Source organism: Mus musculus, chromosome 12 (assembly GCF_000001635.26).
Source record: "Mus musculus strain C57BL/6J chromosome 12, GRCm38.p6 C57BL/6J".
In the NCBI taxonomy this organism is placed as follows: domain Eukaryota; kingdom Metazoa; phylum Chordata; class Mammalia; order Rodentia; family Muridae; genus Mus; species Mus musculus.
This window is the reverse complement of record NC_000078.6, coordinates 55,031,402-55,056,333: the sequence shown is the minus strand read 5'-3', so window position 1 is coordinate 55,056,333 and position 24,932 is coordinate 55,031,402. Positions and strand designations below refer to the sequence as shown.

The following is a 24,932-nucleotide window of genomic DNA, read 5'->3' as shown; positions in this document are numbered from 1 at the left end:
CAGCCTGGTCTATAGAGTGGGTTCCAGAACCCAGGGCTACACAGAGAAATCCTGTCTCAAAAAAAAAAAAAAAAAAAAAAAAAAAAGTAGAGATAAGTGATCAGCATAAATACATTATCTGGTAATAAGTTTATGGGGTCGGGGTAAGGCTGGTGGTAGGATACTTTTCTGCCATGCCCAACATACTGGATTCAGGCCCTAGAACTACAAACAAAATTCATGGGTTTTCTTTTCTTTAGCCTAGCTGGCATGGAACTCACTGTGTGCACCAGACTGGCCTCAAACTGCTCTTATGTAATAATCACATACTTAATAGGAATTTCTATTAAGTTGAAGATTGAGATTTAAAAATTAAGAACTCATTGGGAGCGGGAGAGATAGCTCAGCAGTTAAGAGCATTGCAAAGGACTCAGGTTCAATTCCCAGCACACACACAGCAACAACTAACTGTCTATGACTCCAACTCAGAAGCAGAGGCAAGTGGATGTCTGTGAGTTCAAGGCCAACCTGGACTACAGAACAAGTTCTAGGACAACCAGGGTTATACAGAGAAACTGTCTCAAAAAACAAAAACAAAAATTAAGACCTCTGAAGAATCATACTTAATAAAGAATAATAATAAAGTGCTTGCTTCTGTTTTTTAATATGATAAAGATGTATAAAATGTTTATTTATATTTTTATGAATTCTTTTATTACTTTTCAAAATAAATTATTTCAGTACACACCCATGTAATTTTTTTCTGACATGTAACTTCATGGCTACCTTCAGTAACTTTTTGGTGAGAAACTTGGTTTGTTTGTTTGTTTTTTTTTTCTCCAGTGTGGCCTCAAGCTCAGGGCCTTTTTATACCACCCTATGGCTACACCCCCTCCCCCGAAGTTGTAGATAAATACTGGATTGAAGGCTCTTAAAATCAACAAACACGGTTTCTGTAGTTATTTTAAATAGTATATGTTGAAACCTATCTTCCCTTTCAGGCGAATTCTTTGCATTTGTTTGTTTGTTTGTTTGTTTGTTTTTTCAATTTCGTGTGTGTGTGTGTGTGTGTGTGTGTGTGTGTGTTGCCTGTGTGTTTGCTCTGCTGTCCTGTCTCCCAGCCTCCCTCCCATCCCTCTCCTCCAGGCTGGCACTGGGCTTTCCCTCTTCCTATCCTTGCTCTCTGCTCACTCCTCTGATAGCACTGGGGAGTTAGGACAGTTGTTTTGGAGTGTTTGTCACATTACTCCAGTGTCACACATTTGAGCACAGATACTGTATCTCTTTTAACCTGGTTTGTCTCCCTCTACAGTATCTTGCATAGAAAAGAGGTACCCCTACATTTTGCTTGAGTGTGATTGTTTTATGACTTCTGTACTGCCATCAGTCCAGAGGCCGCCCTGGAACCCTGAGAGATTTGTGTTGGCTGCCTTGATTAACTGAGCCTTCAGATTCTTCTTTCCCCAGTCTGTGTAGTAGAAATACAGGAAGAAAAATATGAAGACAGATGGGAAAGAAAAAAGAAGAATGAAGATAAAACTACTGACTAGTTCACATATCTGTTGCATAGCTAGGCTGCATGTTTATAATGTCTGCAATTATTAACTGGGTTGTTAGTGACAAGAGCCGGACTTAGCCTCTGAGCTGTCTCTCTGGCCCAGCTGTCTTTCTTTTTATTGATGATTGTGTCAAAACTGTCTTTAAAGGTTCTAGGCCAAGTGAATTTCTTTTAAGTGTAGAATGTTTATTATTTAAAAGAAAGAATGTTTCTTAAAACCAGACCATATAACACCTTGCATATTACATATTTGTAATGCTTGAGTATTTATTTGAAAATAACTCATAAACATTTTTTCTGTTTCAAAGTAAAATCTATTTTTTTACTCCTGATCAAATAAGTGTATTTTCTTGCTATTGTCCCTGTGGTCTTCGAAGCCTTAATTATGGTTATGTCACATTTTTGAGTTATATAGGTTTTTTTTAAGATTTATTTATTTTATTTTATGTGTGTGTTTTGCCTGCTCATATGTCTGCACCATATGTGGTGCCTAGAGACCACAGAAATCGGAGGAGGGCATTGGTTCCCCTGAGACTGGAGTTACAGAAGGTCGTAAGCTGCCCTGTGGGTGCTGGTAATTGAACCTGTGTCCTCTGGAAGACCTCAGTGCTCTTAAGTGCTGAGCCAGCTCTTCAGCCCTATGTAGGGTTTAAATCAATTGTTTTGCTTACGTTTTCAGCAGGTAATAACATTCAGGTGAGTGTTAGAATCAAGTTAGCATAAGACATATTAATATTTGAAAGATTTGACAGTTTATAATTTACTCTAAAGGATTTTGAGAGGTGTGGGTGTTTTTTAAGATTATATTTTATTTTATGTGTTTTGAGTGTTTTGCCTGCCATGGATGTGTGTGTATCACATATGTGCCTGGTGCCAGCTGAGTTAAGAAGAGGGCATTGGATCCCCTGGAACTGGAGTTATAGACAGCTGTTAGCTGCCTTGTGGGTGCTGGGAGCCAAACCCCATTTCTCTGTAAGAGCAGTAAATGCTCTTAACCGTTGAGCCATAATTTTTATATTGTATCATCAGGACTGATAACCACTATAAAAAAAGAAATTAACTACCCAAGAGTACAAATCTAGTTGGACAGAGCCATAATTGAAACCTGGATCTTTTGACTCTTAAACCTAACAATGTAATTATAATGGAAAAAAATCTCTAAACTCCATTAAAAATTAATAACCAGCAAGTGGGGGACACAATTATAACAAAACAAATAATTCCATTTAAAGCAAATCTTCTCTGCAAGCTTCTGGGTTTTACTAGATAACAAGTATCTCTGTGGTCCTCACAGCATCGCAGGCCAGCAGGCATCTCCTGTGTGGCTGCGTGCTCGCTCTGCTGTTCTCGTCGTCCTCTTACATCTTACATGCTATACTCGTTCTTTAGGTGCTTCATGCAGACATCTGTACCCAGAGTTCCCTTCTGCAAACTGCTGATGTCATTGTAATGAATAATGTCTTCGAATATTTTCTTACTGAGGCTCAACAGGCCAGGTAGGTTATTTACTGAAGCAAGAAAACTGTTATTAAAATATATCCAGCAAGGTATGAAAAAAGATTGGTATAAGGTAGAAATGTTTTCATGCTAATTTTAAAATGACAAACTCAACTTGGTTTTTTGTTGTTTTTGTTTTTTGTTTTCGTTTGTTTAAAACAGGGTTTCTCTGTGTAGCCCTGGCTGTCCTAGAACTCACTCTGTAGACCAGGCTGGCCTCAAACTTAAGCCTGTCACTACCATCCAGTGCTCAACTTGATTTTATTAATATTTTTATTTTTTCTTTGGCACATTTGTACATGATATCAACTTATTTTAATAAGGAAACAGATTAAATGCAAAATTTTGACACTTGATTTTGTAAAATGTATTAAATTTTTTAAGTTTACATGTATCTATTTGTGCTCATCAGAGTGGGTGTGTAGAAGAAATGTGTAAGAGTCTCTTCTGAGCCAGGCATGGTGACGCACGCCTTTAATCCAGCACTTGGGAGGCAGAGGCAGGCGGATTTCTGAGTTCGAGGCCAGCCTGGTCTACAAAGTGAGTTCCAGGACAGCCAGGGCTACACAGAGAAACCCTGTCTCGAAAAAACAAAAGAAAAAAGTCACTTCTGTCCACCATATGTGTTCTGGGTATCAAACTTGGGTCATCGGGCTTTATGTAAACCACCCTCTGAGCCATCTCAGCGCGCCCTGTAATATGGACTTTTGGGTGGATCTAAAATGGTAGCATGACTCCCACATCCACTTAGGGTACAGTTAAATAGCTCCCAGGGGTTTGGTACTGTTCTTTGCTGTCATTGTGCTAATCTCTTGTCTTAGTTTCCTCTCCTGATGCTGTGGTAAAGCCTGACAAAGGCAAGGTAAGGGAGAAAGGCTATTTGGGTGCTCAGTGCCTTTTGTCTGATGATGGGTAGTGGATCCACACTCAGGAATGGGAAGCAGAGAGTAAATGCATGCTAATTAGCCCAGTCTCTTCAGTTAATCTGACCAAAATAACACCCTAACAGCTAGCCCCTAGCCCCTCTTCTCAGCTGTTTCAGATTCTGTCAAATTGACCGTTAACACTAGCCATCACACCGATCATAAAACAGTATGGAGTAACCAAGGCTTAACAGAGAGGATGAGAATATTAACCTTCAAAACTAGCTAATTCTGTGTTTGCTTTTTTGCTTTGCCCACGGCCTGGTACATGCTAGGCAGGTGCTCTATCTCTAAGCTACATCCTCTAACAGTGTCCCTGAGGAAGGACCCTCTAACAGGTTCCTGGAGTTATCTCACTCTCCAGCTGGTGGAGAAGGTAGCAACTGTCTGATCACTTCTCTGTGCAGCCCACACTGGCCTTGAACTTGAATTCCTCTTGCCTCTGCCTCCTGATGCTGACAGGACAGGCATTTATCACCACATCAGCAGCTTTTTTACTTTTAAACTTACTTGCAGATAAGAAAAACATATAATTGTTGACGAGTATATCGTCACTGGTATACTAATGAGGCACTGAGAGAAAAATAATGTTAAACACTTTGGAGATTTATAGATTTCAAATGCTGAAAAAATGTTGAAAGCTGTTGGTGAATTGTGGGGGCAGGGTGGGATCTATATTTAGATGGGTGTGGTAGCGCATGCCTTTAACCCCAGCACTAGGATCCAAGAGGCAAGCAGATCTCTGAGTTCCAGACCAGGCAGGGCTCCATTATGTGACCCTGACTTTAAGTAAAAATAAAAACAGCTTTTTTCATATATTCATTCATAGAGACTACATGAGTTACTGAACAAGTAGTAGCTATATGATGTTATATAATTATTTCTGTTTAGGGACGGTGAAGTCCTCGGTGAATGTGTTATTGATGTGGTCGTGGTCATGTCAAGGACGCCACACCTTAGACTCATGAGAATGATAAGGCTTTCCTGTGTTCCTATGCAGATATTTACAGTGTATGTAGAAAATAACTACCATGCTTTCTACCCCTGGATGTTCACAGCCTGAAAACTGCTCCCCTAGTGAGGCTGCCCCTAGTGAGATTAGCTAAACCTGTCTTCTTGTCAGCTCTATGTAGTAATCTCCCTTTGTGTCCAGCTGCATGCAGTAACCTGCTCAACTGTGTATAATAAACACGCTGGGCTTCCAGCTGATGCATCTTCTCCATCCGGAAGGAGAGTAGAGCCCACCCAACTTGAGTGTTTCTGATTGCCTCTAGGGCAGGGTTCCTGGACCCATGCCGTACCAGGACACAGAACTTCTGCTTTAGTCTGTGACCGTGAATTCAGCTAAATAGCTAATTCAGGGCATCCTGAACTCTGTGAGGCGTGCGTGTCTCAGACAAATGAAAAAGTCATGCTAATCTAGTTTTTCATTTTTTTTTAATTAAATGGGCTTGTAAAGTACATCATTTTTAGGAACCACATTAAAAAACGATAGCTCTAGTTGAAACAGTGCTATGTGATTATCATTCGCATCCTGAAAAAAAACAAATGTTGCATTATTTTGTAAATAAGTTCTAAATATGATACCTGCTAGCCATAGCCTCAACCAAAAATAAGTACAACTGATACTGCTACCCACCCACCTCACCAGTCACACTGCAGAGACTGTTCCCCACTGGTGGGGAACCAAGATCTGTGCAGTGTAGTGTGGTGTATATCAACCCTGGGAGTTAAACAGAACCGGGCAAACACACAGCTCCCTGACATGCACTGGCGGGTCATTTCATTATCCTATAGAACTGGCTGGTCCCTCCAAACTCTGCAGATGCTCTTTAATGTTGGAATTCCATCCCTAAAATACTCCAGCCAGCCAGGTGAGCTATGATTTAACTCTTGACGTGAGTTTAAAAGATCTAATCTACACACCATACACAGCTACACAGTTATTTTTGGTTTCTGGCTTCTGTGCCCCTGATTTTCCCAGACTCCTCATCTTCCTCAACCCCCCCCCCCCCCAGTCTGAAGGACTGATTCTCATGTGCTCTGTGGAGAAAGTACAAGGCTTTGATGCTGATCCTGCTTGACTTGTGTGATTCTGAAAACTTCACTTCTCTTATTCAGAACCTTTACGGTAACCCACATCCCCATCTTGTTAATATCAGTACTTTGACCTTGTAACTTTACCAGCACCCCTCAGGAACTGGAAAATTTGCCAATTTCTACTGTGTTGCTGTGGTTCTATTTCCTGTGGGTAAACATTTTGCCTATCTAGATTTCTAGATACTGACTGCATTTTCTTTTGTCATCCTTATTCAAAAAAATAAAATAAAATCCAGTGTCTGATAAAAGCTGACACGTCAGGCTTTTGTTTCGCTCTTTATAGTGAAGTTTTGAGTTCTCAGCAAAACTTTAAAAAAGATAAAGATTTCCTGTACACTCTGCCCCACGCACCTGCTGAAACTGTACCATTGTCGTCCCTCCCACCAGAACAGTATGCTTCTTATGATGGGTCTTGGGTACTGAATAGTCACCAGAAGTCTCCAGTTTACAGTAGCGTTCACTCTTGGTGCTTCGAAGCCCGTGTGTGTGTGTGTGTGTGTGTGTGTGTGTGTGTGTGTGCATGTATTGATATGTAGTGACATGCACCCAGCCTTAAAACATGGACAGTAGTTTCACTCCCCTAAAAATCCCCTGCTCAGCTCTTGGTCCTGTACTCTCACCTCACCCTTGGCAGCCACTGATATTTTTACCAACCCATAGTTTTACTTTCCAGCTGTGACAGTTAGAATCAGACAATCCAGAATCCTTCCAGGTTAGGTTCCCTCTCTAGCAACAGACGTGAGGCTCTTTGTGTCTTAATGACTTGAGCACATTTCCTTTTAGAGCCGAACAATATTTCAGTTGTCTAGATATGCCACAGTTTATCCATTCCCAAGTTTATAAATTATGAATAAAACTACAATAAATAATTATGTACAGATTTTTTTGCAAATACATGTTTTTAACTTCTTTGTGTAAATAGCAGTGTACAGTTGCTGGGTTGTATGTTAAAGGCCACATCCCGGATTTTGTTGGGTGTGCTGTTGCTTTGTTCAGATGGAGTCTAATTCTAGAGCCAAGGATGGTGCCCTGAAGCTCACAGTGTACCCCAGGCTGGCCTGTAACCCCAGAGGAGCCTCCTGCCTCAGTTTGCTCAGTGCTGGGATCCCAGGTGTGAACCCCCAAACTTGGCTGGGCTATGACTTAGAGCTAGAGCAGATTTCTGAACAGGCTTGTGGCTCTCCTCCCCATGATGAGAGAGGAAGAGGAGACATTGAGCAAGAGAGCTATCTCTGTTCTCATTAATATGCAATATTATCTTACCCTTATTTCATTATATCAGTTTTTGATGTTTTCTAGTGCCTGGAACTACATCATCCATAATGTAAGAAAGCAAGGATCACTATTAGTGACAGTACCAAGTCTCCAAGAGTCTCTCATGGGGCTACAGGTATGTAGCTACGTTTCCTACTGTTGATTGGTTGGTTGGTTGATTGGTTGGTTAGTTGGTTGGTTAGTTGGTTGGTTGGTTGGTTGGTTGATTTGGGTGGTGGCAAGAATTATGGCTCTTGAGCTGGGTGTGGTAGCACGGGCCTTTAAATCCAGCACCCAGGAGTGAGAGGCAGGTAGATCTCTGATTTTGAAGCTGGCCTGGCCTATAGAGAGAGTACTAGGATAGCCAAGGTTACACAGAAAAAAATACAATAAAAAAAAAAACCCAAAAACCTCCCCACCCCTCAGGGCTCCTGCCTGTCAGGCAAGCACAGTACTGATCTATATCCCTAGCCCTTCAACATTTTTCTAATACCAAGACTGTGTTGCTAAAGTACTGCTTTATGGTTTGTCTTCTACCCTCAAAAGCACTGAAATCCAATTCATGTCTGGATGTAGACTTCCTTGGTTTTCTACACAATTTTTAATCACTGTGGGGTCATAGTTAAAGGTTAGTAGACACTATTGAGTGTGAGTAAGAGCCTTAACATCCACGTCATAGCTAAGAAGGAAGAGTAACAAGCCTGTACCCCAGCTACATGGAAGGCTGAGGCAGAAAGATCTTGAACCCACTGGTTTGAGACCAGCCTGATTAATGGACCCCCTTCTCAAAAACTGAACTGGAGAAATGAATACCCACATCGTAACATTGTCCTCGAGCACAGAAGGGAGGGGTGGTGGATGCTCTGGAGGCAGGCAGGCTACATAGAGAGACTTGTCACGCCAAGTAAAGGGCTACAGCAGCGTCAGAGTTGTTCAGGGATTTTTAAATCCATGGCCTAGGTACTTCAGAGTGATGATGAATAATAATTGTCAGTTACATAGACTGGGAACCACCTGGGATCTGGGCTCTGGTCCTCATGCTATGTAAGAAGCGTTCTTGAACATCGAACCATCTCTCCTGCCCTAATTTTGTGTGTTATAGCAAAGGAAGTAATCCAGGAATGAGTAAAGGAAGGCAGTTACCCCAGTTCACCTGCTTCATCAGTAGTGTGATCCTACCATAATTTTCCATTTTCATAGACACATCCCTTTTAATATGTATTCTTGGTCAGGCATAATGGTGCATGCATTTAGTCCCAGCACTTGGGAGGCAGAGGCATGAGATTGCCTGAATTTAAGGCCAACCTGGTCTGCAGAGTGATTTCCAGCCCAGCCAGTGCTACATAGTGAAACTTGTTTCAACAAAACAAAACAAAACAAATGTATTCCTTTTACATTTCTAATTTATATAATTTCTCTATATATTATAGTATAATATATGTCAATTTGGCCGGGGGGGGGCTCTACTTACCAAAATAAATTTTGGATTTTTTTTTTAAGATTTATTTATTTGTATAACCATTTTGCCTGCATGTATTTATGGCCATCACATGTGGGCCTGATGCTCATGTGGTCAGAAGAGAGCTTCGGGTTCCCTGAAATTACTTAGGAATGGTTGTGAGCCACATGTGAGTGCTAAGAGCCAACCTGGGTCCTCTGCAAGAGCAGCATGTGTTCTTAACTGCTGAGACATCTCCTCAGCCCCCAGAATAATAGCTTTAATATTATGTACATAAATCTGTCTAGACAGCCATTGACACCTGTAATTTCAGCAAACCAGAGGCAGCCAGGAGATTCATGAATGACTTCAAGGCCATCCTGGCCTATATAAAAAAGACCTGGTCTCAAAAAAAGGCTAGAAAGATGGCATGTGCCAGCCACATGAGTAGACATGCACACAAATAATGTAATAAATACAATGAATTGTTAAAAACTTTCAGAAGTTAGACATGTTGGTGCAGGTCGCTGACTCCTGTGTGGGAAGCCAAGGCATGCAGAGTGAGAACCTCAAACTAAAGGCTGTGGAAGAGAGCTTAGACGGAAACTTGGTGACTTTGTTGCTTTCTCAGTTAAGAAACAACTTCAGCCAGCACTGTAGTTCCGCAGGAAAGACGTTGTCTGTTGTTCAGGCCTGGCAACTGGGGTTCGACCCCTAGGTTTTCCAGATGGGGACAGTTGACTGAAGAGCAGTCCACATTGTGTCTGTGATAAGTGCTGAATTCTTAATAAGAAAATAACTTTAAACAGAGATATACACTAATGGCTCCAGAGTTCTGTAGAGGCTCAAGTGTGTGGTATGAAGGGGACAGTCTCGTGCAGGTGATGGAGGGAAATTGTTCCTCTCCAGTACTGTGGGAATGAGAACAGCCTTTTTGTGCTTTATATATTTTCCCATTGTTTTCGTCTTTGATGATATAATCCTCATGGTAACTATTACACTACTTACATTAAAATAATTACTCTAGGGGCTAGAGAGATGGCTCAGCAGTTAGAGCACTAGTTGCCCTTGCAGGTGCCCTGAGTTCAGTTCCCAGCACCCACACGGTGGCTCACAACCATTTAGAACTGCAGTTCCAGGATAATTTGTCTTCTGAACTCCATGGGCACCAGGAACCCATTGGTGGTTCACAGTCTACATGCAAGCAAAACACTCATAGACATAAATAAATCTATAAGCATTTTATATGTAGAAAATTGTGAAAAAATTTTCAAGTTCCAAAATAAGAGTAAAACAAAAGTTATTCATATGGTACTGTGCAAACTTAGTCCTGTTTATCATAGTAAAACTCCTGTGGTGGAGGGAGCTGTCGAGATGGTTCAGCCGCTTTAGAGCACAGGACCTGCATTTTGTTCCCAGCACCTATATGGCAGTTCGCAGCTTTCCAGTTCCAGGGAAGCTGACTCCCTCTTGTGGCTTTCTTGGGGATCAGGCATGGACATAGTACACATACATGCATGAAGACAATATTTATAAACATAAAATAAAAAAAATGTGTCGTGTGACTTCCTTAGGTTAATATTGTGACATTCTGAGCAACAGGATTTTTCTGAGGTTTTCATGTTTATGCTTTCCCCACAGATTAATGTGCAGCTGTCCTCCTGGGTGGAAGAGATTCCTCTGAGCTTGGATGTGTACTCACAAAGGGACATTGACCAAGAAGCTCTTCAACAAATCCATTTATATAAGGTTCTCTAGCACCAAAGCAACCTAGTGATACCTTAACCCATATGCTTTGTATATTCCCTTGCAAACATGACCGTGTGCCAGTAACTAGTTCTGTGTGACTATGCATATGCAGTAGTCGTATGTGGATATAAATAAACTATGATAAGATAACTAAAATATATATATCTGAAATGTTTTGTTTGCTCTTTTATTTGTTACAAACACAAGCTTAGCTGTGTTTAATTTATATGCCACATCCAAACATGACCTCTAGGAAGCCAGACAACGGCTTCTTTGCAAGGAAGGCAGAAACGGAAGGTCTCACTGTACCTGATTTATTATGTCTCTAACGAGCCATGCTAGGATAGGACTCGTTTATTTTTTATTTTTTATTTTTAAAGGTGTCTCGAAAAAAATGGAACTAGACAGATCCCCGAAATAATATGTAGACAGTTTGGGTAAAGCAGTTTTTAAGTTAAACCACCCGAGGTTCTTTCCCTTCCTGTATTTCCCCTTAGTTCCCCATAGTCCTTTTTCCCCGTTTTCCTCCAAGACAGGATTTCTCTGTAGCTCTGGATGGCCTGGAAGTTGTTTTGTAGACCAGGCTGGCTCAAAAATCCACCTGCCTCTGTAACTAATGTCATGTACCACCGCACCTGACTTTTTCTTTTTTTTTTTTAAAGAAAAGGTCTCCTTGTGTAGATCACGGGACCTCAAACTCACAGTCCTCCTTGTTGGCCTGAGAATAATGCTTGAGCTTTTCAAAAGCAACCAAAGCAATAAAAAAAAATATTTCCAATTTTTGGCTTCAAAGGAGGTAAAGACAAGTCCTGACAATGGATAAAAGATGGGCCTGAAACAATGACTCAGCATTTAGATTCCATCTTTGTTTATTTTCTTTGCTGAGCAGATACTTTTTAGGTTAGCAAGGTGCAAATAAGAGCTATGCTTTCTGTCTAAAAGTGAAGCCCAGCCTTGAGAGTTACAAGACACCATAATAGAAAAACAACTTCATTTTCTTATTCTGTACTTGAGAAACTGGACTTGAAGCCTTCTGAAAATCCATCTGCCTTGGCACTGTAGGGCCCACGGTTTACGGTGCAGGATGAAGCTTAACTCTGAGGAGCTGAAGCCCTCCTACCCTCTGGTAAAGGCTCAGTGGATTGCGTGCTATGGGAGAGCTTGGCTGAAGAGAGTTCTGAGAGACCTAGCACCCCACTCCAGGAAAGACACCCAAGAGACGGGGAAATGAGTCTAATGACCAAAGTGTACATGTTCGTATCACTGTGTCGACACTGAGGCTTGGGCTACAGTGACACCAGCCTGGAATCGCAGCTCAGGAGCCTGAAACACAATTGCCAGTTCGAGACCAGACTGAGCTATGTGACGAGCTCCTTTCAAAAAAGGGGGTGGGGGGTGCATGCAGGATTTTTAGAGGGTATTAAGAATTACAAACTTCATCAGGGAATGAGGGTAACTGTGGCACCATCGCTACTGTATGTAGGCACAAAGCCCTAACTGAAAACTAACCCCATAGTCTTCTATTAGTGTTCTCATGCATCTATCAAGGGGACTTGGATGCCAGTCATATTCATAGCACTAGGGACACATTTTACATTATAAATGATTGTATATGTGAAACACCGTGATACTTGCTGACTAAGGTCTCAAAGACAAAGCAGGGTGCCCCCAAGTCAATAAGGCATCAGCTGTAAAATCAGTGGGATAGGCTAGCCTTTTTTTTCCCATATTGAATAAATGTTTACTGGGGATATAGACAGGTTAGTTAGTACTGGGGCCAGTATCTATGTATATTTGAAGCTGAAGGATCAAGGCTGGAGCGTGGTGCTAACACCTATAATGCTGCACTTGGGAGGCAAGATGATGAATCCAAGGTCACCCAACGGTCTCCTCCATTACCATGTGACCAGTGGTCGTTCTAACGAAGCCATAGTTGGATAAGATATATATGTGTGTGTGTGTGTGTGTGTGTGTGTGTGTATAATATCCTCTAGCATGAGTTGCCAAATAATAGAAAAGCAAGTGAAGAATTGTTTGGCAAGGAAATCCTTAAAAGTGAAATAGGAGCTTTATTTTTGACTATTGAAAAAGATGACATTATTCTAGATGAGCTATTTCACTGTTTCCAGACAGAAAAAAAAATAATCTTTTGGGCAAAGAACAGTGTAGAAACTTAGAGTTCCCATGGTAGTCACAACTGGAAGAATTGTTCTCAGCTGTCTCAGTGACCTCTGGGTAGCTCCTGTAAGACCTTGGAATCAGCCTGGGAGTTTCTGATGGCACCCCTGTCAGGTGAAGGAAGCAAGCACGAAGCCTTCCTGAGGGAGGCCTACGGTGATTGAGTTGTATGCTGTGATCCTCCAGGAGCTGCAGCAGGGTTTGAGGTCATATGGGATGGTTACAAAGCAAGGAGGATGCGGTTTCCTGATGCAGCATAATTTTCCAAAATAGTTCTACCCTGTAAATGAAAAAGTACTGGGCTAGCAAATTCCAGGATTCCTGAAACATTGTTACACATTGTATAACAGGGTTACACAATGAGAACTTGTCTCAAAAAAACAAAAACAAAAACAAAAAACCATGCCAAGCAGTGGTGGAATATATCTTTACTCCCAGCATTTGGGAGGCAGAGGCAGGAGGACCTCTGTGAGTTCATCCTAGCACTCAGGAAGGAAAGGTCAGAGGACCAGGACTTCAAGGTTGACAAACTAAGGTGGATCTCTAGACTTATGGTAGAAACAGAACATCAACTCCTAAAAGCTGTCCTCTGTCCTCTACAGGCATGGATGGCATGGCATATATATCACATGCACACACACACATTCCGAATAACTTTTACATTTGTTTTAGATAGAAATGAATAATTAAACTAGCCACATATACTAAAACATACCATGGACTAGATAGCTCTTAAACAGATATTCTTCTTTCAGAGAAGAAGCTCCTGGACATGAACTTAATATTTGTCTCTATTTAAACTTACTTTAAAAATGTTTAATCACAAAATGATAAGCACACAAATTGAAAGTATATACCCCTACCATCCAGCAATGTACAATAGCAACATTTTGGCCCCTTTTTAAAAAGAGTTATTTATTTTATGTATGTCAGTACATTATCACTGTCTTCAGACACACCAGAAAAGGACATCAAATCCCATTACAGATGGTTGTTAGTCACCATGTGGTTGCTGGGAATTGAACTCAGGACCTCTTAACCACTCTTAATAGTCAGTGTTAATTGCTGAGCCATCTCTCCATTCCCACCCCAGGTCCTTTTTTTTTTTTTTTAGATTGAAAATAATATAATTTCTATCTCTATCTATCTATCTATCTATCTATCTATCTATCTATCTATCTATCTATCTATCAAACACAAAAGCCAGAAAAAAAGAATCGTGGTGGTGCCCAGTTTTGTCCAGCACTCAGGAGGCACAGGTCAGATGGACCTCTGAGTCTGAGGTTAGCTTGGTCTACATAGTAAAACCCAGGCCAATCAAGACTACTTAGTGATATCCTGTCTCAAAATTACAAAAGGAAAAAAAGGTTATATAAAGTACACATCCCACACCTGGCACATAGTAGGCACTCAAAAAAATTATTGAAAATAATGAATGAAAGCATGCATAAAAGTAGAAATGAAGGCTTCCCAGGGAAACTGTGGGGGAGATGACGCTCTTTCATTTCTGGAATTACGTTGTGTGCCACGCTGTCCAACTGAATTTTTAAAACTTTCGTTCTCCTTTTGAACTTAGGACATAGAATATGATACAGTCAGAGCTCGGCTCCTGGAGCTGGGAAGCTTGCTCAGTGGTTAAGAGCACTGGCTGGGGGCTGGTGAGATGGCTCAGTGGGTAAGAGCACCCGACTGCTCTTCCGAAGGTCCAGAGTTCAAATCCCAGCAACCACATGGTGGCTCACAACCATCCATAACAAGATCTGACTCCCTCTTCTGGTGTGTCTGAAGGCAGCTACAGTGTACTTACATATAATAATAAATAAATCTTTAAAAAAAAAAAAAAAGAGCACTGGCTGTTCTTCCAGAGGAACCCAGATCAATTCTCATCACCCAGCTCCCAGCTCCCAGCTCTCTGTACCTGCAGTTCCAAGAACTCAGTGCTCACTTCTGGCCTCTACCAGTACCATGCACGAGTGTAGTACATAGACATATATGCAGGCAAAACACCCATACTCATAAAATGAAAATGAATGTTTTAAAAACAAAAATAAATAGCTTTCAAGGCTTCTATTTCTATGGTTAGAGGATAAGCGCCGTCCTCTGTGCCTCTAATGAAATGCAAAGTAAATGCTCAATAAATTCTTGCTGATGGTTGAGGTGCCCCAAAATTTGGGGTGGGTAGGGGGATGCTTTCCTTATTTGGTCTTTGTGAGGGGTCATACTGTAGAGTTCAAGAAGTCTCAAACTGGACTCCTCCTCCCTAATGCTGCAATTGCAAGTGTGCATCACCACGCCTGGCCCAGAGTTGCTTTTGGATTATAAATCTCAGCAGCACTTTGCTGGTTTGGTGGGGGAAGGGAAAGCCTGTTTGTTCAGTCGGAAAAAGTCAGGAACCACAAATACTGAAGAGCGATTTTAAATCGCAAAGCCATCTTTGTTTTCGTGGAAAGTGCTCTTACTTCCCTCGGCAGTCTTTCCATTCCTGACCACGAAGTCATAAGGGCATCATTATCAATAACACCATCTCTGCACACGAAAGCTATTCCTTCGTGCTGCCGCCCGCTGAGCTGGCATTCTTTCTTGGTGATCTCCTTCATCGTTCCTACAACAGGCTGCTTCAGCGCGACTCCCGGTGACCCCATTTGCAGTTTTTACATCTTGTGTAATTTCCTCCTTCACAACTTGTTCTTAATGTGTAAAATATGGCAGCATTATAGAATGTCCTGTCTGAGATTAGAATAGCAAAGACTTGACCGTCTGTCTGGTCTTAGTCTCCTCTGCTCTTGCACATGCTGAGTTGAGTGGGACCGGCTAGGTAGGTTCATAAGGAAAAAAAAAAAAAACCATCAAAAAAAAAAAACAGTCAATAGCTGGGTGAGTATGCTCAACTGTAATCCCAGCACTCATGAGGCAGGGCAAGAGGACCAGAAAGAAGCTCAAGGCTAGCCTTGACTACATAGTTAATTCAAGGATAACCTGGGCTATGTGGGATTTTAGAGACATGAGGTCATCCCTACAACATTCTATTAGAAAAGAATCCTTGCCAATGCATACCTTGTAAGCCGCCTTTAAGATGACTGCAGCACCAGCCAACCTGTGAGCAGTCAACATACAGCCCAAGAGGAACTCAAATCTAAAAGCTGTCAGAGACAATGGGAGACAAGAATGGTTTATTGCCTTCTTATTCATCAGAGCCGGTCCTTTGAGTTTCACACATATGCCACCTTGATTAGTTTTGCTCAATTTTTTATAAGATTTCTTTTTGTATGTACATTTGTATGCTACATGTGTGTAGGTGCCTGTGGAGATCAGGGACAGTGCTGGCTCCCCCGGAGCTAGATTACAGGTATTTTTGAGCTACATGGTATGGGTGCTGGGACTTAAATCCTCTGGGAAAGAGCAGCAAGGACACTTACAGCCACTCAGCCATCTGCCAGCTCCAAGTTTCATGTAATTTTTGGAATAATTTTTTACACAGCAATCAGCAATTAATACATCCAGCCATAATAGTGCATGCATTAATTAACCCTAGCACTCAGGAGGCAGGCAGGCACAGGCAGAAGTTCAAGACCAGCCTCAGCTACATAATGAGTTCAAGACCATCCTGGGCTACACCAAAACCATTTCCAAATAAATAAAGAAGGTGGTGAGATGGGTCAGCAGGTGACACTGCTTGCTGAGCAAGCCTGTTTCAAACACAGGATCCCACAGTGGAAGGAGAGAGCGCGCTCCTGAAAGTTCCCTCTGACTTCCAAATAGACAGCCCAGTTCAAGGGCACCTGAAGTTAGTCTCTCTCTCTCTCTCTCTCTCTCTCTCTTTCTCTCTCTCTCTCTCTCACACACACACACACACACACACACACACCACACACACAGACATATACATATACACACACACAGACACATACACACACTCACCCACACACAGATACATATACACACATACACACATACACAGATACATACACATACATATACACACACTCACAACTACATCATCATTTTTAATATAAAAGAAGTAAAACTAAAAAAAGAATAACCTATTCTTTTAATACAATCTGTTAGATATATATTAACTTATATCTAACTAAAATTTTCTCAGTTATGAAAACTGTTTGTCTGGTCTATATTAAACCATGAGTTTCATCCTCGGCGGCCCCCACGGTACACATGCACCCAACCAAAGAAAATGAGTGCCTGTGTGCGGAAAGACTCACTTCTTATCCAAACAGGCTCTTTATTACCCAGAAAAGGCTTTCACGCTGGCAAGCAACTGCATCATAATATTGGTTCTAAGTTTGTAAGTAAGAAATGTGGTCATGTTATCATTTAGAAACAAGAAGTTTTGTTGTTTTTGTTTGTTTGTTTTTAGACGTTGTAAGTCCCTAATTATTTCTTCCCTACCCTGAAGAATGCTCTCCTAGTTTGGTAGTAACTCTGATCAATTCTGGAAACCAAGGACTCTAGTACAAATGATCATTGCTAAAGATTTGATCATACATGTTTATTTAACACAAAGATGCCATTGTGTGGATACAATGACTGATAATTCTCATAATTAGTTGACTTAAAAACATTCTTTGGGGGGGTTGTTTTTTGTTTGTTTTTATTTGCAAGGTTTTTTGCTTTTGTTTTGTTTTGTTTTGTTTTGTTTTTCGAGACAGGGTTTCTCTATATAGCCCTGGCTGTTCTGGAACTCACTCTGTAGACCAGGCTGGCCTCAACTCAGAAATCTGCCTGCCTTTGCCTCCCAAGTGTGCCACCACTGCCAGGCAACAAGTACGCAAATTTTTTAAGTAGTAAAGTTTATTAAAATTTTTTTAAATATAAATAAACATATTAAATAATCAGGCCTGTAATTTCAGCACTTGGAAGACTGAAACAGGAGGATCAATGGAGTTTGAGACCAGTCTGGGCTACATAGTACATTCTGGGATAACTTGAACAAAGTGAGACTCTGTCTAAGAAAAATAGAATCAATCAACTATTAATCAATAAGGAAACAGAAACAAGCTTTCTCCCTTGTTCTGAATTTTAAAGTTTGATCAAATGTTCAAGCTCTGGGGGCTGGAGAGGTGGATGGGTCAGTGGTGAAAGGCTCTCGGCCCATCCCGAGCACCAAAGTTTGGTTCGTAGCACCCATGTCAAGGGCTCACAACAGCCTCCAGAAGGCCCAAAATCCTGACCTCTGTGGGCATTAACACCTGCACACATACCAGTCCCTGCCCTCAATGAGCACACACACATGCACAATTGAAAAAAAAAATTGTCTTAACTTCAAGCTTTGAAAAGCTATGGAACATCATCATCATCATAATAGTAGTAGTAGTAATAACAATAATAGGCTTTTCTTTCATCTTAAATGTATCTATTTATTTAATGTATTACAGGTGTTTTGTCAGAATGTATAGCTGTGAACCACGTGCATGGTTGCTGGCTGGGGATGCCCTATAGGACGTCAGGTCCCCTGGAAGCGATGGCTGTGAACCACCATGTGAGCACTCTGGAAGAGCAGAAAGTGCTCATCTCCTCTGAATAATCTCTTCAGCTTCTGGAGGCTCTTTTCTTGCCTCCCATTAAACTTATGGATACATTTCAACTAATCCTGCTAAAATTGTGTGGGTTACCTTTTTCCTTATTTCAGAGAATCGAAATTCTTCAGAGCTAATCACTCCTTAAGTTTGAGGCAATAAAGAATAAAGAAATTAAGTCAAAGAGGCACCCACAAACTGAGCGGACGGCTCAACAGCTCACAGCAGCACTTGCTGCCAAGCCTGATAACTTGAGCCCCATTGATCCTCAGGGCCCACACAGCAGACACAGGAGCAACTCCTGAAAGTTGTCCTCTGACCACCAAAAGCACATCCTGACACTCATTGTGGACATAAACAAAAGTACAAAGTAAGACCTTACAACTGTCTGTAACTCCAGTTCCAGTGGGTACAACAGTCTCTTCTGGCCTCCGAGGGCACCAGGCATGTATGTGATATGCACACATACATGCAAGAAAAACACCATCAAATAATAAAATAAATATAGTAACTGATTTTCACTGGGGGTGTGTCTCTCTCTTTGTAGTCCTGACCTACAATTCACTATGCAATATACCAGGCTGGCCGCTGCCTCCCAAGTACTGAAATTAAAACCAGTACAACTGGCTATTTTTTTTTTAAACCTTATTAAACCAACACACACACACACACACTCACAAACACACATTTTAAGAGAAGCCCACACAATGAAGAAGCAAGTTCCCTCCTTCATCTTTATTCATCTTCTGTCGGCTTACACACCTGCCCACAGGCATTGATGTCCTTCTTCAAACACTTAGCCAGATGCCAAAGGCCACCTCTGACTCTGCATCACAAATCCCTTCCTCACTACTCATCTCTCAACTCCAACAATTACTGTCATTGTCTAATGCTGTCATCCAGGAAGCCAGTGATGCACTTCAAAGCTGGGATATAGATTATTAACTTGAAACTCTGAATGATTTATTTTAGACTGGGAGGGCGGAATTTCTAGAACTCTTGCTTATTGTGTTTTATAAAATCAAAGCTTTTTTGTTTTCTTTAAAAAAATTTTTTTAAAGTACGTATGATGCATGGGTGTATGTGTGTGCAGATTTTCAAGTGTTTGGGCACATGGGAGAGCATGTGTGTGTGCAGGTACACAAGCAGGAGTAGAGATCAGAGGTTGACTTGAGATATCTTCTCTGATCTCTCTACCTTATATACAGACACAGACCACTCACACCCTTGAACCTGGAGCTCTCTGACCCAGCTAGTCTAGCTAGCCAGCTTGACCTAGGATCACTGCCAGGCAGCCATGATCACCTGTCATAAGCAGCAGAGAACTAGACACTGATATTCACACTGGTTTGGCCAGTGGGTTCACCCACTAAACCATCTCTCCAACCCATCAATGCTTTTTAAAAAAATCTCTCAGAGTTTGTTCCCTGTTTTTTGATTAATTCAGCATGTATTTACATACTTTTATTTTTACTATTTGAGTCAGACTGCTGAGAGCAGCAGTGCAGTTGTGAACAAAACAGACAACGTAAAAATCTGTGTCCGTGATAAAAACAAAACCAGAATCTAAACAAACTGCATAGCTCTGAAGGCCACTTTCTACTTGGCAGAAGGGTGCAGGTGGAGAAAAGCTAGACAGGTAGGTTATTAATTCACCAACTATAATTTTGTTTGGCAAATATTTTCAGTGCTACATGACCTATTAAATGTAACTATATATCTCCAAGTGCAGGTATGCAATGAAGTGAGATAGACTACTCGGAGTCCCTTTTCTGAGTACACATTAACAGGCCAACCGCACAACTAATGATATCCATGTAGTGTATAATTAACATATAACTCAGTAAGTTATGGCTTTTTCTCAATGATAGATTACACTGCACTAAAAATACACACTCTTGTGCATTAAAAGAGGTCATAGGTGTGATACAGTCATTTTACATCATGTACAGTTCTGCTCTGTGGTGCCAGGACTCCTCTAGGCCTTCTGTGTATTGGGCAAGCATTGCACCCTCAGTTACAACCCAGACCTTCCTTTCTTCCTTCCTTTCCTCCCATCCTTCTTTCTTTCACTCTTAAAAAAAAAAAAAAAAAAAAAACGTGTCTTTAATAAAAACAAAACCAGAAACAAACAAAAAACCCAAAACAACAACAAAAACCACACAGGCTCATCATAGCTCTGAAGCACACAGTCTACTTGAAGAGTAGAGAGAAAAGCTTCTTTCTGTCTGTCTGTCTGTCTGTCTGTCTTTCTTTGCAATTTTCTTTTTTCCCCACAACATGATATTTTTATTAATTATTTGGGGTTTCATACAATGCACCTGATCATCCCCTCTTCCCATTTCTACCAGGGCCACCCTCCTACTCTTGCACCCCGACCCGCACCCCAATGGATAAACCCTTTAATCCCAGCATTCAGGAAGCAGAGGCCAGTGGATCTCTATGAGTTCAAGGTCAGCCTGGTCTAGAGAGTGAGTTCCAGGTGTCTTTCAACCTTAGCCTACAAGTTTTGATATTTCAAGCACATTACAGAGTATCTGTTCTCTGGGGAATGCAGCTCCCAGATATCAAGACTAAGAATAATCATGGATTCATCTGAGGTCCAAATAAAGCTGGAATACTTTACAGACAGAAAATGAAATTTTAAAATGCCCTTTTACAGAAAGAATTATTAAAAGGAAGAAAACAAAGCAAAAAACAGAAAAGCTATTCTGGCTGTTTAGGAGAAACCAAGAATAGATAGGAAGAACCCCACATATTTACAGTACAGGGCTTGCTGCATTAATCATCTACAACTCTCAAAAAAAAATTAAGACATACCCAAAGTGCCAGACAGATACCATGTAACCGTAGACACATGTGATCTTGGGTGGCCAATGGGCTGGCAATGACAGGAGCTGCAGCAGTCGGGGCTGTGCCTCACCTTCCAGCAAGTCATGTATTCATTGAAATTCCACTTAAAAAACCTTCCAATTACTACAAGTGTCTTCCCCAAATACAGTTACCACAATACCGTGTTGGGCTCCTTTGGTCATCTCGTTAGCAGTTTTCACCAGCTCTAGGACTAGATGAGGAGAGGCAGAGTCAGGTGTTCCAATCCTCTGGCTCTCCATTATAACCAAACAGGAAGTTCATGAGCCAACCTCCAGGTTTCGAGAAGTTTAGATCAACCTAAGTGTTTGTTCCCTGTCCCATATGGTCTTAAATTATTTTTTCCAATCTAGATACAATTTGTATTAAAATATTTGAGCAACTGTTTCTAAAGCTGTTATGTATATCTAAGTGACAAATAGACTCCTTCTGTGACTAATAATAAGAAAGTTAAGGACTTTTTTAGCCTTAAGTGCTCATAATATAATTATTTAACCACCCATGGACCATCCCTTATTTGTTTGCTCTCCCTAAAGTCCTTGCTAACTGTTTCACTGATTGTGCAGCTACTATACCCAAAACAAGCAAATAGACTGTTGTTCGATGTATCCAAATGTTTCCCTGAAAAGATGCTGCTTTGTGCAGGGACGGGGCTGTGAGCTATCAACTGGTTGTATGACTTTGTCACTTTAACCTTCAGTTTTCTCACTTGAAAATGAGGGGTTAAATGATCCGTAGTGCCTCCTGTGTAATTTTTACTATGGGGAATGCCAATCTTTATTATAGATGTTGTAAAGTCATACTTCTTAAGTTACAAAGCAAATACAAGGAGCTAGAGCCATGGCTCAGCATATAAGGGCACTGGCTCTGCTCTCCCAGAAGGTCAGGGTCAGACTTCCAGCCCCTAGGTGCTGGCTCACAATGGTCTGTATATTATTCCAAAGATGTAACAACCCTGTCCTAGACTCTATGGTGCATAGACATACATACAGGCAAAACAGTCAGACACATAAATAAATAATGAAATGATTTAAAAATACAAAAACCAAATACAGAGCTGGAGAGAGGGCTCAGGGGTTCAGAACACAAAACTCATGTAGCTGACTGTGGTTCCTATGACCCACATGGGGAGGCTCACAACCACCTTTAACTCCTAATCCAAGGTGATCCACAGCCTCTGACCTTTGTGGGCACTAGACAAACACACACACACACAGAAACAGACACACATACACAGGCATACACACACAGAGACACAGACACACACACATGTAGAGACATAGAGACAGACACACAGAGAGACAGAGAGACAGACACACACACAGGCACACACACACAGACACACACACACACATACATAAACATACACACAGGCTCACACAGACACACATAAACAGACACACAGAGACACACACACTCCACACAAATATATATGCATAATTTTAAAAATTAAAATAAAAAATGTAAAGAAATACAGGCCTTATTCTAATTGTAAGCCAGGGGATAGAAATGGTACATCTGCCTGGGTTTCCTTTCTCTCTCTCTCTCTCTCTCTCTCTCTCTCTCTCTCTCTCTCTCTCTCTCCTTTCTTCTCCTTTCTTCTCCTTTCTTGACACATTGTAGCCATGTCTGGCCTCCAGCTTACTATGTAGCCAAAGCTGGCCTTGACTGTCTTCCTCCCAAGACCTAGGACTACAGGCAAGCACCACCATACCCAGGCTTCAGGGCTGCAAGTAACAGAAGGGAAAAAAGGCCCTAGCTTAGGTAGTAAGGGGAGTTTATAGTCAGGCATGGTTGCTCACACCTGTAATGCCAGCACTCAGTAGGCAGAGGCAGGAAGATTCCCACAAATTGGAGACCAGTCTAAGTTACATAGAGTGTTCCGGTCCAGTCTGGGCTACAGTGAGATTCTGTCTCAAAAGAACTTAAAACAGCGATGGAGCTGCTGTCTGAGTCCTGCTAAAGTGGCCCTGATGTTTGCAATCGTGTGCTCTGGGTTTCAAGTTCAGGACAGCAAACCTCAAGGATGAGCTGATTTCCCATCTTCTGGAGGAAGGACAGGCCCCCAGAATAAGATTCCAGCTGTTAGGGTAGGTGCTGTTGACACAGCCTGTGCCTTCAAGTATCTTAATGAAGGACTTGGCAGATGAAGTTGCTTTTGTTGATGTCAAGAAAGACAAACTAAAAGGAGACAAGTTGGATCTCCAGCATGGTAGCCCCTTTCTTGGGACACAAAAAGGTGTCTGGCAAAGATTATAACCGGGTGACTGCAAACTTCAAACTAGCCCTTCCCACAGCTGAGGCACATCAGACAGAAGGAAAGGGCCTCCTTAATTTGATCTAACATACATGAACATCTTTAAGTCTGTTATTCCTAATGTTATAAAATGCAGTCCAGATTGCAAGTTGCTGGGTTTTTTATTTAGCTTTTTTTTTAACTTATTCACTTTACATCTCACTCACTGCCCCCCTGCCAGTCACCCCTTCCCACAATCCTTCACCCTTCCCGTTTCCCTCCCCTTTTCCTCTGAGTGGATGGGGGGTCCCTGGATACCCTGGCATTTCAAGTCTAAGCTAGGCCCTTTCTCTCCCACTGAGGCCAGACAAGGCAGCCCAGCTAGAAGAACACATCCCACAGACAGACAGTAGCTTTTGGGATAGCCCCCATTCCAGTTGTTTGAAACCCACATGAAAACCAAGCTGCACATCTGTTACATATGTGCAGAGAGGCCTAGGTCCAGCCCATGTATGTTTTGTGTTTGGTGGTTCAGACTCTCAGAGCTCCAAGGTTCCAGGTTAGTTGACTCTGTTGGTCTTCCTGTGAAGTTCCTATCCCCTTCAGGGCCCACAATCCTTCCTCCTATTCTTCTATAAGAGTCCCCGAGCTCCATCCACTCTTTGGCTGTATCTGTCCGAGTCAGCTGCTGGGTGGAGCCTCTCCAAGGACAACATGCTCCTGGCCACAAACATAACAAAGTATCATTAATAGCGCTAGAGATTGGTGCTTGTCCATGGGATGGGTCTCAAGTTGGGCCGCTTATTGGTTAGCCATTCCCCCAGTTTCTGCTCCATCCCCCATGCCTGCATTTCTTGTAGACAGGATAGATTTTAGGTTGAAAGTTTTGTGGGTGGGTTTGTAACTCCACCATCCCACAAAGACACTTACTCAACTACGTTCATAGCAGCTTTATCCGTAATAGCCAGAAGCTGGAAACAACCTAGATGTCCCTCAACTAAAAAGAATGGAGAAAGAAAATGTGGTACATCTACACAATGGAATACTACTCAGCTATTAAAACAATGACATCATGAATGGATGGTGGATGGATCTTGAGAGTATCATCCTGAGTGAGGTAACACAGCCCAAAAAGGACATGCATGGTATGTACTCATAAGTGGCTATTATCCATAAAATACAGGTACCATACTACAGACCAAAAGAAGGTAAACAAGAAGGAAGGCCCAAGTGAGGATGTTTGAATCTCACTTAGAAGGGGGAATAAAATACTTATAAGAGGCAGATGGAGGGAGGGAACTGGAATGGAGAGAGGGGATGCGGAGGGGAATTGGGGGAGGGAGTAGGTTCAGGATCAGGTGTGGGGAAGGATAGGAGAGATGGTTACATAGCCATGTAAATGAATGGAAATCTGCAACTTTTGGATGTAAGGAGGTGGGGGCATCCCCAGGATGAGACAGAGACCTGGGATAAGGAAGGCACCCAACAGAGAGTGTTGTGACTCACAACTTTGGGGATACGAACCTGAAGAGGCCACCTCCTATAGCCAGGCAGGAACCCCCTGTGGATAGAGACACCAACCCAGACACTTGTTAAGATGTTTCTTAACAAGTACCTA

The 24,932-nt window shown here is 41.7% G+C and overlaps 1 protein-coding gene across 5 annotated transcripts in view; it reads left to right on the top strand.

Annotated features, from left to right (window-relative positions):
* Positions 1-10,673, top strand: part of 2700097O09Rik (RIKEN cDNA 2700097O09 gene) — a 34,574-nt gene extending 23,901 nt beyond the window's left edge. For 2 of the 5 annotated variants that reach the window (NR_030764.1, NM_028314.2), the window contains exons 6-8: positions 2,927-3,033; positions 7,357-7,447; positions 10,391-10,673. Coding sequence is in view for 3 of the 5 variants with exons in the window: in NM_028314.2 (NP_082590.2) it covers positions 2,927-3,033; positions 7,357-7,447; positions 10,391-10,507 (315 nt within the window). In the remaining 2 variants the exon portion in view is untranslated. Of the gene's footprint in view, positions 1-2,926; positions 3,034-7,339; positions 7,448-10,390 lie in introns of those variants that run through there. The other 3 variants (NR_155260.1, XM_011244186.3, XM_006516271.4) reach the window with 3 other exon arrangements.
* Positions 10,674-24,932: the final 14,259 nt, after the last annotated feature.